Below are 15,129 nucleotides of genomic sequence, written 5' to 3'. Positions count from 1 at the left end.
TAAGATCGCGAAGTGTTCAAAATGTTTTACACAAGTATAGTTTGATTGTTTTGCCAGAAGCATCACTCTCACACACTGTATACACAGCCTTAACGAACACTCTTCGATTACCATGTCTCCAATACCTATGTATTTTAACAGCTCGAGGAGACGAAGTTATCTTCGCTATAAGATGTTCTGACTGCTTTTAAATAGGCATTTGAGAAAGTATCTTTAGCTAACATGAAAATGTCATAACACAGGGTGTTAAAATAGATTTAAACATATGAAACATGGAACACACGATGGGGAACTGTTCTGTAAAAATATTTAATAAAACGGTATACAAAACGGAACACTTTAAAAATAAAAACATTATTGGTGTTATATTTCAGTACTTTTCAAAAAACTGAACTAAATTGATCTTCGCACATAAATATTAACCAGAAAAGCTAATTATGCGTTTCTTTTCGATTATAATTATTCTATTAATAATAACGATTTGTACCAAATAAAGTGCAAAATTTTTGAGTGCATACTTTTTAATTTTATTATACAACCAAAAAAATTGATTTATTAGATTCAGCTAAAATTTGCAAATAAAATACAAAACGTAAACTTGTTCTTTATTTATGATCAGATGCTATTTAAGCTTAAATGTGTTCTTCGTTGTTAATTTAGACGTATCGTGTTGTCTGGACCTGAGAAAAAAAAGATACTTTTATTAGAAAGAGTAAGAAAGGAAATCTTTCCAAACTTTTTATGCGGAGCTGAGACATGGAGGCTGAAGATTCTAGATCGTCGGAAAATTGACGCCCAGGGAAGTGATGCTGGAGAGGGATGCTGGTTTCGATCCTTAAAGAACTTAATTTAAAAGAGAGGATATCGTCAACTGTGCAAATACGAATCCTCAAATTCTTTAGACAAGTCAACCGTAATGAGAACGCAATGAAAAGTTTTGTAGTGCAAGGCAAAGTGGAGAGTAAACGATTTCGTGGTTGCTCTCCAGCAAGATGAACAGAAATGATGAAAATTGCAACTAAAAACTCAGCTAAGTGAATGCTCACACTCCGTTAAACACCACCTACTTGGTAAAGCATATCGAAAGCAGTGGCGGCACCAGAACCGACTGGGACATCACCACGACCACTCTGATGAGAGTACATGACTGAGGAGAGAGAGAGAAGAAAATCACCTGATGATACGATATTCAAAGGCGATGCATATTAGTGCAGTTTATGTGTACAATATGCAAAAATATATTTGGATGTGATATAGTAAATACACGTCAATTGAAATAATTTACTGCAAGTTTAATGTTTTTGAAGAAGAATTTGAGCTTAGTTAATATAAAGAGATCTAAGGTAAATGCTATAAGCGCACAACCATCTGAAACAGTTTTTTCACGTCTTAAAATACTGGCCATAATGCGGTAGCGACCTGTTATATTTGGTTTCGTTTTTTATAAGATATTAATTTTATTTTGTTAATTACTTGCGAACTTATTGTTAACCTAATTTATATGAGAATAAGAGTATTAATTTAGCGGTGTTGATTTATTAAGGGGATTTATTTTATTTACTTTTTTCCCCTCGCGATGACCAGAAATATAGTTTTTTTTCATTAAGTATATGTAAAATCCTCTGCTGCCAAATGTGACCTTTTATATACGGAGTTTTTTACATTTCCTTTTTGTTTTGCAATTTATGTCCGTATTTACTACTCTTATTTTTGTTTATCTGTTCGATCGACCAATGTGAGCTTGTACATTTATTTTTGCTTTATTTAATTTTTTCCTAGATTGTTTCTCATCAGTTACTATTTATACATTGAAAATTAGCTCTTACTTATCTAATACATAGTGTTAAACATAGTTAGGCTATAAATGACGAGAAAGTTTAAATAAGTAAGAAAAGAACCAATATTTAGCCACTTCCACACATTCTGACACTGATTCCATTAAATATTTAAGATCAGCATGCCTAACTGAACAGGCGCGTTTGTACATCAAATTAACCAAATTACATCGGGTGGCAACTCAAAACGTTTGGTTTAACCAACAATGCAAGCGGTTAATGTGCGTTTTCATACTTAGGATGGACTTCCGCAAAATAATGCCTGATTCCATTTAATATTTAATGTTTAAATAGTGAAATGATTGCTATCTCTTTCAACTTGTACGCGGCGGATTCAGTCGATTTCAACGCCCAACTAAAAACCACTATGACTTATTTTAAACCTATTGCTGTTTCTCGCCATGATTTTTTTTTGTTATTCATGAAGTTTAGAGCTTTCTCCATCTAGACTAAGAAATGTCCCATAATGCTGGTCTTCTCAATATTGTTATATGGGACTGATATTTGGACGTCGTATTTCCAATGTGAGTTGTAAGTTTTCAAGTGGCGCGCGTAAAGATTTGACGTTTAATATTGAACGTTCTATATTAAGTGGGTGAGAAATTCGCCACATATGGAACATTACAATATCAAATTATGAACTGATAAAAAGGTTACTATCTCTATAAGAAATAGAGATCATTTAACTTAAAAATATTTGTAAACACTTACACTTTATAAATTATAATTTCAAATATAAGAACAGATGTCGCAGTTGCTGCTCCTAACAGCATCAGCGCCCAAATCGGATGAAGATCTAAAAGCCCCACGCTGTTAAAAGCCGTAATCTTCTGAGTGCACTGAGGCTTTGGAACTTGAAGACGTTTATTCAGTACAGATTGAAGGCCGACTTCACGGATTCGTTTGAAGCTTTAAGAAATATAATTATTCGTAATTCGTCTAAAACTAAACTTGAATCTAAATATGTAACGAATCAAATCATTCATATTCAAATTATTTGTTCAAATGGAGGCTACTGTAGATCAGTAGAGGCTTGGTCGAGGCTGATGTGGCCAGAGGCGGAGAGAGGGGGGAGTGGTTTCGAAGTAGACTTCGAAACTTTCCCCTTGTCAGCGAAAGTGGCCATTCAGGCGGTGTCTTTAGGAGGACGGGAGGAGATATGTATATTGATCAAGCTTATATTTACAAAGATTCTTCAGACTACGAAAACAATATTCAACCAATACAATCCGCTAGGCTACAAGGCTAGAAATATTTATTATATATTATTATAAATATAAAGCGCTCTGGCGTGGGATTTCCCTGTTCGATGCGCCGCTGACGATGACGTAATTTAAGCTTCTGAAATTTATTATTTTATTTAGTATTTTGTATATATGTATAGTATTGTATTTATCTCCACGTGTATATGTGCATATATGTATATAGTTATACATTTATTATTACGTTTATATATATGTACACCCTAAACTGCCCTCTCCTTCAAGTCTCTATTTCCGTCTAAAGGTTGTCTGGTTCAGATTGCCTTGAAAAATAAGACGGTCTCTTGTACTTCTATATGAATTCTTTTTTTTTAGTTAGTTATTATCTATAGTGTACAAAAAAGTGTAAATAAATAATTTTTGTTATTAATAAATTTTTGGTTTATGTTTTATAAATATTTATGTCATATGAATTTCATTATTATTTCGTTTTCTCATCTGTCATGAATATTTTTAATCTGCTCGCCTTTACAAGGAACGTATCTACAGTGTAAAAAGGAGTTGAGTATTCTTGCGAGGGCATTAAACTTAAAACGTCAACGTCAACAGACAAAAAGAAAATTAAAAAAAAAATTTCAATAGCTATGAATATATATATTCTACAAACCTAACTCTGAACAGCTCTATATACGGTGAATCCTTCTTCACTGGTACGCTAGGATCCAGTCCCATCATAAAATCAATCTCTACTAAGTCACACTTCTCTCTCTCCAAGAAAGTTTGTTCAACACGACGATATACCGGTTCTACTATAGAATGAAAACCGAATAAACCCTGAATTCACAAAACAACTTTTAATATTTGTTTAGATGCGTTATACATTGTACTATTTAAAATAAAAATAGAAGTAGTTTTACCTTTCGGATCCTTTCAACACCTTCATTGATATTATAAAAATGTTTTTTTCCTTGTGACGGTTTCACCTTCTTTGTTATTTCAACTCTGACTGGGTCCGTAAACATCTAAATGTGTTATCAAATAAAAGAGGTTGAGTTTTTTATATATCGATGATTATAGAAATGTAAAACAATAAATGTAAAACTTAAAAATTTCTTCAATTTGTTTATAAATTATTTGAAAAATAATATATTCACATTAAGGTTAAATAACGTAAAATTAAGAATTGCTTGAACAAACTCAAATAAGTTACAAAATATTATATACGATATGTATTGGAGTAAGCGCTCATGTGACTAACCCCTAGCTTTTTTTTTTACTATTACAATCAAACATTAGCGCCCGTGCCTTTGTTTTACATTTACGTTCAATATTAAAAAAAAAAAAACATTGTTCACGTCTACGCTTGTGGCAGTTTTTACTAAATTTTTGAATCTAAATTAACGACGTCCTACTAATGTCCAGTTTTTAACATAGCGCTTTATGCGACCACTTCTTCCTCCATACTCCATACTGTCATCCTCAGGTTGTGTGACCTGGTATCGCTACCGTCGCATGATGGACAGTTATACAGCCGATGAATGCTTCGCTCTTTAGTCCCTGAGCCTCGTGAATGGTGAGCGTCTTTGAACCTGTTCTATTGATTAACCCTTACTTGTATTATTGTATACACTTAATTAACAAATGAGACATTTCTTAATATACCTTTGATTTGCTCTGGTCAGTTTTATATTCAAAACAAGGCACAATACGTTAAAATCAAATTCCTATTTTAAATAATAACTGATTTTTAGAAAAGTTTTTTTGATTCTGGTGCATATTACTTAAGAGCAAAGATATACAATTTTAAGGTTTATAACAAATAAGTTTTCTAATGATAATTAAATTATGCAAAGCTACTATAATTTTTTTAACAAATAAAGATTTTGCAGACGTCAATTTAAGATGTTTCTGTAGTAATATTATTTTGTAAGGCTTTAATTAATATACCTATACTGTGCTGCATGTCGCAAGGCCAAGCTTAAAGATATCTATGGGGGATACACCATAATCGCCATTCTTGGCAGGTTGGTTGGCGATCGCAGTGTGGTATTATGGTACGCAGAGGACTATGCTGCCTATTCTTTAGAAACTTATTTGTAAGCAGTAGCAACCATATACCATTAACGTACAAAGTGTGAAATATATAAGACTGTAGTTCTGTTCCATGAACTCAGTACTGACGAAGCTTTAGAAGACTTAGGGCTAACAGCATTAACATCTTAAGAGAAAAAGTAAGTAAGACTTTATTCCGGGAATTGAACTGGTGATATATGATCCCAAGTCTCTGTATTCTACCGCTGTGTTGTTCATAGTCTGGTAGTTAAAAATGTTAGCTGTACCGAAGCCGAGTTGGACTATCAATCGAGTGTAGCCAGATAGATGCTGCTTTTCTTAATGACTGCTATACTAAATTCCTACATTACTCCATATCTTCCAGGCAATAGTAGATTCTATAAAACCTCCTATAATTAGTAATAATTAATATCCTTTTATTTCTTACTCCAAAAACAAAATGGTTGTAGTCCACATCATTAGCAGCTAATGTGAGTTTAGAACGTGACAGTTGTGTCAGCGTCCGAATAGCATTAGAGGGCGCTTGCAGCAAGACGACAACGTTTGCTGAGTACGCTGCATAAAGCGCCATAAGCGCTGTAAATATCACCCAGAGCGTCATGCGACCTGCAAATGAAATTCAATTATTTTGAAGTAGAAGTAGGCACATTGCATGTATGCCTTTGCCTTTGTATTTATCTTTATTGACGTAATCTATATAACCTAACCTAACCTAACCTAACCTAACTTTGATTTGAAATCGATAATCAGATGTTTCCTCTTACTTGCGAACACTTTTTAAGCTTTTTTTATTTGATGTGATCTGATCTTTCTACAATATTTTACATGGTGAATTTTTAATGTTGTGTCACCTATAAAAACACTCATAATACCCATTATCTATACGGTAACTTGATATGCGCTTTTAACATATGCCTGCTGCTGGTGTACCTAAATAAATAAAAAAGACCTCGGATACCCGTCGTCAAATTAATTTGAAAATTCTACCTCGTGTATTTTAATGACTTTCATAAAATATTAAAAATGAATTGACTAAAAATTTAAATAAATTGTCGGATATGTAACGCGCCGGGTCCATCGCGTTGTAGGAAGAAGTGTCGGGTATGGTCCCCGGGGCTGTCTATTCTGTTTAAGACGTTACATGTTTAAGGAGGTCTAATGAATTGAGACATCTATCGGCTGATATTATGATTGAAAAGCAAGTGTACATTTTATTAGTGGACCGGAAAGTAATGTCGTTTCTTCCGACATATGTTACAGAAAAACCGATTGATTTTTACCGTTCTGGCATTGAAAATTTATATACTAAATGGCAAAAGGTCTTTAATAACGAAGGGGAATATATTGTTGATAACAAATAAAAACTTGTTAAAAATGTAGTCATGTGAAATTGACTTAAGAAATCGACATTACTTTCCGGTCTTCCTAATTTCTAAACATTTTTTCGAAAATAGAAGCGTCTATGTTACATATCTAATTATTTTTAGTTGGTTGAAGTGGCAGCAGTGAGGCCACACAGCCACAGTGGCTAGATCTTAGGTTCTGGAGTGGAGACCAAGGACTGGAAATCAACCCACAAGGTGGACAAATGACCTTGTTAAGGTAAGAAGACACTGGATGCAGATCGCTTTCAATTGTTTTTTTTGGAAATTATAGGGTGACAATGTCCAGTAGGTGATGTCCCACGATAATGATGATGATAGCATTAAATAATTAGTTATTGATTTATAAATAATGAATAACACACCAGAAATTTTCTTTGGTTCCAATGTACAACCTTGTTGGCTGAAGGCACTTATTGAAATCAATAATGCATCACTTATACTTCCGTCCAGTTGTGATTGTCTCTGTAATCAGTTTATTTATATTAGTAAATTACTAATCTATACAAAAATAAATAAAATTGGAGTGTCTGTTTGTAATATAAAAAAACCGCTACTTGATGCATCATTTCATTCATTTATTCCTATGTCCTCAAGATGGGGCAGAGTACGTCCACAGTACGTCGCCACGCTTTTATTTTAAGAAAATTGTGTAACTAAAAAAAGACTAAATAATTTGTATAATTTTTTTGTTAAATTCACGGCGGACGTAGTCGCAGGCATAGCTAGTGTTTCATAAAATTAACATCTCTTTCGTTGACAACTGTGTATGGTATTACGATCCAATTTCATGTAATTTCCTTGAATTATTATGTAATAAATTTAACAAGTTCATGAAAAAAAAAACATGTAAATAAATGTATTAAAGACATTGTAAAAGTGATTATAAAAACCTGTCTGAGTTTGTTGTGGAAACTTCTCAGATCAGGACGTCAATTATTTTTACTGTTAATGTGTCCCATAAATTAACGTCATAATATAACCTATAAACAATCACACTAACTTTTTCGGCCAGTACTAATTTGAATTGAACACTCACTCTTTCATTTTTAACGTCCATTTTGCTGGCTAAATATAAAATGAACGTTGAAAAGATGACGCAGCCTCCGATAGCCAGCCAGACATCATTGGTAAATGGAAGGGTGAATATGTTTTCAACGTAAGACAGTGGAGGTTGTCGAAATATGAAGCCGACTTTGAAGGGAGCTGTTGTGTCCGTGTACTGTATTACATCGAGACGTTCAGTGTATAGCGCACAGTTGGTACCTAAGACATAAATAAACAATATTGAATATGGCAAAGGAGAATTTTTTAATGGGATCAGGCGTTATCTTGCGGAAATCCATCCTAAGTAAGAAAAGGACCAATATTTAGCCACTTCCGCGCATGCAGTGGTAGTTGTGCAACAAAGTGCACCGCCCGCTAGCCCGCTGATAAATGAGTATGCGGCAAACAATGCGAATCACACAACCGCCACCGCCAAATTAAACAACACGTGTTTCACCTCTCCACGGGGCATCTTCAGGAGCTATGTTACACCGATTAGTGCCAACTTGTGGCACTAATCGGTGTAACACACATAGCTATTGCTACCACTGCATGTGCGGAAGTGGCTAAATATTGGTCCTTTTCTTACAAAGGAGAAATTATTACGAAAATAATATTATTTTTTTTTTAATCGTTCAAACTTTAGACTTATTTTCATGTCTCCATTATTTTATCAGTTATTTATTTTATCTGTGATTTTAAATTAGAAATATTTATTTAATCACTTAGTTGACCCATGACACAGTCAAGGTTGCAAGAAGTCGATGGATACGGGCAACGCAGCACCGGTCATTGTGACGATTTTCGGGGGACGTCTACGTCTTGTAATGGGCATTACATTTATTACACCATTATTACACATATACTACATAGTATTAGATTTAATTCGTTATTTATTTAAGCTGTAGACTTATTTCCTTGTCTCTGTTGTCATAGTCTGTATTTTCTATTATCTATGATTTATATGCTTTTTAATATGTGATTAGAAGAAAGCTAGAAAAGGAACAATATTTAGCCACTTCCGCACATGCAGTGGTAGTCCTGCAACAAAGTGTACCGCCCGCCACAACTAACAACTGCCACCGTTAAATCACTCAACACGTGTTTCACCCCTCCACGGGGTATCTTCAGGAGTAATATTACATGGATTAGTGCCAAACACAGAACTCTGTGTTTGGCACTAATCGGTGTAATTAACGGTGGCAGTTGTGTAATTCGCATTGTTTGCCGCATACACATTTATCAGCGGGCTGGCGGGCGGTGCACTTTGTTGCACGACTACCATTGCATGTGCGGAAGTGGCTAAGTATTGGTCCTTTTCTTACTTAGGATGGACTTCCGCAGAGTAACGCCTGATTCCATTAAATAAAAATAGAAGAAAGTTTTTTATAAATTACATCTCATGATTTGTATAATTCTAGCATATCGGTTGCTGCACCGATTATAAGTTGCGTTACAGCCATTATTGTCTTTAGAAATGTATATATACATATAATATAGTTTTAGAACTGAAATAATGATGACGTCAACTGAAATGTCGTATATCCGAATTCATATTTAATTGGGTTCTTCTTGCATTATATTCATGACGCAAATAAATTAATATCATAAATGAAAGTATCATAAAAGAGATGAACAATTGTTGGAAGACGCTGGATGGCTAAAATGATGATGACAGTAGAAGTCCACTCAGATGATGACTTACCCAAATCAGCTCTGTTATTTATTATGTCATCAATCATTCCAGACCAACGGCCATCTTGTTTATAACCCCAACGATAGCTGAAGATGTATCTCGGTGTCGCGTTCAACATTTCAAAAACCAGTTTCACAACCATCCATGATATCTTGGCTATTGCATCATGATGACCTTCTCTAATTACGATATTAATTAAATTAATATTTCTGTTAAGGTAAGTGGTATATCTACATAAAATAAATGTTGCTTTGTTTCAGTTGACGTTGACGCTGTTAGCCCGGGGACAGCTTCGACGGAACCTTCAGTTACGTGAACTTATCGACTAAAATTTTTCCTGGGCTTTCGTACTCCAAATGCAAGATGACATTTGCGCGTAGTAGATAATTCTAACCGAATAGAAAAATGTCACATTTTTTTTAATTTTGTTCAAAATCAATAAAATTACTCAATATAAATTAAATATTTTTGTAACGTATTTTAAATTTATTTTAGTTGGTAACATAACTACACGCGCAGGATACAGCTATAAGTCATGAATAAAGAATATTATAATTATTTTTCCATAGTGACGATCTTTGGGGAAGGTTGTACCTTACAGTGCCATCTATTGGCTGAAAAGATGAGTAAGCAGATATTTTTTATTCTGGTTTCGTTTCTAATACATTTTTTTTGACTTTACGTAAGAAATTTTGACTCGGTCGATATGTTAATGTTAAGCTGCATGCGGGCCGCGATTTTAACACCTTTGATGTTGGCTAACTAGATAGGGTTATAATACTCCAGTTAGTTTTAGATAAAGGCTTTTTACTTACAGTCGATCCTCTAAATGATAGCGAGTATTGTTGCTATCTTGTATAACATTTGACATGGTAAGAGGGTGTCCATTGAGGTCTTTACGCCTTCGGAATTGTTCTCTGTGAGGCCTTATGTCGAGTAGGCTTTCATTAAAATATCCGCGGAGGCTTGATATCAGTTTACTAGATGCCGAAGTTTTATGAACTATATGTATAAGAATAAATGATATACATACAACATATATGTTTGATTGATTGATTGACAAGATTGTTTATTATTAAATTTAACATAATAATAAGAATGTTTTTATATAACACACATTCTTGAGCAGCATCGGCCCAGAGATAGAGGATTGACACTTGCGATCGTAGATCACAGGTTCAATTCCCGTAATCCAGTCTTAAATAATTCAAAGGGCTGCCATTGCTCCCAAATCAAGTTTTTAAAGCAGCAGCGTCCTATGCATACCATAATACCAAACAGCGATTGCCAATCGTGGCGTTTTTGGAAAATTTCCCATAGATAAGTAAGAAAAAGACCAATATTTAGCCACTTCCGCACATGCAGTGGTAGTCGTGCAACAAAGTGCACCGACCGTCAGCCCGCTGATAAATGGGTATGCGGCAAACAATGCAAATCACACAACCGCCACCGTCAAATCATTCAACACGTGTTTCACGTCTCCACGGGGCATCTTCAGGAGTTATGTTATACCGATTAGTGCCAAACACAGAGCCCCAAAGATATATTTGGTGGAAGCCCGTATCTAGATACGCTATATAGATATACAGTGGGCGTCAATGGGTCGAAACGACATATATTCTCAAATCTTTTTAGTTGTAAAAGAGTGATATATCTAAAGGCTTTACACCTTTAATGTAAATCGTATTTATATCGAGAAGATTGTTCATTTTGTTTTTACACATGTCAAACTCAATATTACGAATTTTTAAATTGTTGCATATAGTTTCTGAACGCAAAATAAGAATAATACATAGGGTATAAATAGTTCTGTGTGTTTTAAAATAGACTGTATCTTTTAAGATCAGGTTAGTTTATATTATGTAAAAAATAAAATGTGTTCTGACAGTTCGTACGATATGTTTCTATAACACTAGTCAATTTCAAATTGTGTTGGTGAATGTACATTATTTTTTTAGTAAGAGTGCAATGGTATGATAATTATGAAACAGATAATAGAGTTCATTGACGTTGTAAAAAATTTAAGAAGAAATTTATTTGGTAACAAACAGAATGCACACAAATCAAATTGAAAATAGCACTTAAAACTTTGTTAGCACGTAATTGGTGGACAACTCAGCAATATTCAAGCATCGTTGGTTTATCGTTCAGGGATATTTATTCATGATTGTAAAACATCACCGGACATTACAATAGAGCATCGAAACAAAAGAAGTTCTAGGATCACCTTAAAATGATAAGAATAATATACCATAGTGATGTGATGTGCGATATTAGAGAAAGAACTTTATCATCATCATTAAGGACATTTACTGAACACATGCCTCCTCCATAGATTTTATTTGAAATTAATATAATTATTATATTAATTAATTGAAATTAATATTTGGCTTAGTAGGAATCTGAAAATATTTAGCGTCTTATTATATTTCAGCGATTATTTTAACAAGGTCATTTCACACCTAATTTTTAAATGATCTTCGTTTTTGGGAGCTGTCGTTTCCCCTTATATATTTTGGAAAATGAATTTTAGCTCCATGATTTTTTCATTTTAAATTTTCAAATAGCTTTTTCTTTTCTAGTTCTTCAAAATTTCTTTTACTACTTCTTTTTTCATTTGTCTCTTTATTTTTTAGTCTCTTTGCCACATTTTTGGCTGAATTGATATACAATTTCAAATTTCAACCGTTATTTACTGTTTTTATTAATAATCCTATTTTTTTACATTTTTGTTTATTGTATTTGACGTTATAATTATACCTTAATCTTAATTTTTTTTTACACCTTGTGGATGGAGGTTCTATACTTACATTCACGTAAATGATAATGATTGCCTCTTCTAGTAGCCATAACCAAATCACTGTCGGGTAACAACAAGAGATCGGATATAATGTTTGGCTTATCTTCACCTGATGAATCGAAAAGCAGCCAACGATACGGGCTGCCAAAGAGAGCACTTGAAGCCTGAATTAAAAATAGCTTTAAATCTTGGTGATTAGATATAGGTATACTAATTTTACGTCGACACGGTGATGACAGTGACTATTTATGTTCAATGATTGATGTTCTCCGAGTTGTCTTTATCTATTTAATGGAATCAGGCGTTACCTTGCGGAAGTCCATCCTAAGTAAGAAAAGGACCAATATTTAGCCACTTCCGCATATGCAGTGGTAGTCGTGCAACAAAGTGAGACAAATGCGGCAAACAATGCAAACTACAAAACTGCCACTGTCAAATCACTCAACACGTGTTTCACCCCTCCACGGGGCATCTTCAGGAGTTATGTTACACCGATTAGTGCTAAACACAGAGTCATTTCTCTTTCTGAGACTGAGCATTTGTCAGTGGGCTGGCGGGCGGTGCACTTTGTTGCACGACTACTATCGCATGTGCGGAAGTGGCTAAATATTGGTCCTTTTCTTACTTATCTTTATCTGTTTCTATAATAACTGGAGCCTTCACAGTTGACATATCTAGAGCAGCTAAAGCTTTGTCAATGCCTGGATCTACATTAAGATTATTTTTGACTCTTTTTGTTTTGTTTATGTCGACTTTGTTTAAATCGTCGTAAGGTTTTATGTCTCAATATAAAACTATTACGAGTGCTTCAACAAAGTTCATTAATGACAAAATGCACTGTTTTTGATATGGAATATTGTTAAATTTTATTTAAAAGAGCAACTGCTGATTTTCTGGCCAGATTTTCTCAGCAGAACGGCGTTCCGAGCCGTTGGTAACTTACTACTTATAATTTTAAAATAATAGACGATTCAAAAGCGCACGCAAATTCACAGTTGAATAAAGATATTGAATTGTTATTGGTGTATTTTTTATTAAAAAGAAAATACTAGTAATAATTATTATTTCAAATACGAAATACACTCGGATGTGTTGTTTCAACTTATTTTTTAAAATTCTTCTAATAGTTTTTAGGTTTTATCCAGAAATGAAACTAATTAAAAATAGTTAATTGAAATTATCTTACGTTTAATAACATTTCTCTTGATAACGGACATTCCAAATCGATCAGAAACAAAATGTGATGTATTTGACCTTTGTTAACGAAACCTGTAGCGTGAATCGATCTTACTCCATCTTTGGAGAGATCTTTAGTAAGTTTTATTAAGATTTCTGAAAAAGTTGAACGGTGATTATGGTCTTAGAAGACGATGCTGCCCATCCTCTGTAAGCTTGTTTGTGAGTTGTGACAATTTGATATATGATAATGCACAAAGTATAAATTATATAAATCTAAGTAACCATGTAATTTTTTTAATTGAATGTATAATTCGGTGTTGCCATATTTAAACTGGGATGATAGGTTAGGTTAGGTTTCATTCACACCAATACCTCACTTTGTATCGTGGTTACGTTCCAAAAAAACACGACGCAAATTGAAACGCCAAAAAGTGAATTAAGATTTTCTATAGCAAACCATGTAAAGATCGTAGATAATATAATATAAGAAAATAGTATAAGAAAATTAAACACAGTAAACAGTTAAAAAACAAAAATAATATAACTCTACCAATAAATAAACTGAAGAACAGAAACAACACGTAAAAATGTATAAATTTATTATTCTCTTTTAAAAATAAGCGCAACACACTACGCAATTGAAACTGAACTCTTAAAATTAGCAAACCAAATTGAAAATAAAACTGTGTTCAAATTGCGTTGATTTTTAGTTAGAAAGGGAATCCCCGAGTTTTCATGGTATGGCGCAATTAGAAACAAAAGTGTTGCCATCTTTAAGAAAAAAAAGAACACTACAGAAAAAAAATTAAAGACTCGAACCCAAAACAACGCAACCTCGAAAATCTAACGAGGCACAGTGAAAATTAGCACTAATTAAGCAGCGACGCAACTTCGAAAAAACGAACAAAGTGAGGTATTGGTGTATTTAAAAATATATTTTTTATTTTTTTTGTAGTATACATTCACTGATTTAAATCTTTTATACATATTACCCATTACTTTGTATAAAGTGATAACTCTGAAATATATTACGTTTTTTTTCTATTTGAATGGAACTGGCCAATAACTTCTGTTACCAAGTCTGCAGAAAAAGATAGTAGACAAGAATTAATTTTAATACAATATTTATAATTCGAATTATGAAAAGGCTTTTTCTTACTATATTATTATTAAAACGATTGAGTTTTTATACCTATATCACTTTGTATATTGATTTAATTATAAATTAAAAAAAAAAACTTACTCCTTTCCCAGCATAAACGGTAACAAATTAAAGAGGTTGGTTTATTCTCATTTTGTACATAGCTTTTGATAAATTTGATTGCGTTCATGTCTTTAGAATATACACTCAACACTATTATCATTAAAATAACAACAAACTTCATTTTTGTATCTAGTTTAGTGTGCTTTATAATGAGTTAAAATTTAAATGAAAGTCTTAAATACAATTTCGTACAATATATTATGATTCTACATCTAACTACATCAATTACAGAGTTAAGTCTAGTTAATTATTCTATGCAACTCGTGACGAACTTCTACGACTACAATTATTGTGCATTAATAACATGTTAGTGTTAAATGACCTAGCAGACAAGTAGTTTGTGATTTTGAATTCGAATTTACGTTTAAATATGTAAATAGAATCAAGGTATTGCAGAATAATTGATTGAATGAAAGCAAAATGGCCGCTTAAACTTGATATAATATATAGTGATTCATAACACATATGTCGGTAAAAAGCTTTAAAGCTTTTGCAAATATTTTTAATCATCATGTATAAAATGACCACTCTGAAAATGTTAAATTTATTTAGTTTTTTTTTTAGAATGTGAAAGGCAAATAACTTTTGGAAGTATAAAGTCTGAAGGGACAGATAGTAAACAATAATTAATTATAATTTTAGCTTCAATTG

General features: G+C 33.1%; 1 protein-coding gene across 1 annotated transcript; it reads right to left on the bottom strand.

Moving 5' to 3' along the window:
* Positions 1–2,542: 2,542 nt before the first annotated feature.
* Positions 2,543–10,244, bottom strand: LOC137921335 (ionotropic receptor 75a-like). Its single transcript, XM_068764041.1, has 8 exons — positions 10,051–10,244; positions 9,245–9,414; positions 7,532–7,758; positions 6,858–6,957; positions 5,538–5,716; positions 3,955–4,059; positions 3,705–3,871; positions 2,543–2,744 (listed from the first exon to the last, which is right to left on the bottom strand). The coding sequence occupies exons 1-8, from the start codon at positions 10,104–10,106 to the stop codon at positions 2,543–2,545; spliced, it is 1,206 nt and encodes a 401-aa protein (XP_068620142.1). The 5' UTR covers positions 10,107–10,244.
* Positions 10,245–15,129: the final 4,885 nt, after the last annotated feature.

The sequence above is a fragment of the Battus philenor genome, unplaced genomic scaffold (assembly GCF_028537555.1).
Source record: "Battus philenor isolate CCGP_79_NKW_IND1 unplaced genomic scaffold, ilBatPhil1.0.hap1 SCAF_19, whole genome shotgun sequence".
Taxonomy (NCBI): domain Eukaryota; kingdom Metazoa; phylum Arthropoda; class Insecta; order Lepidoptera; family Papilionidae; genus Battus; species Battus philenor.
This window is presented reverse-complemented; position numbering and strand designations above follow the sequence as displayed.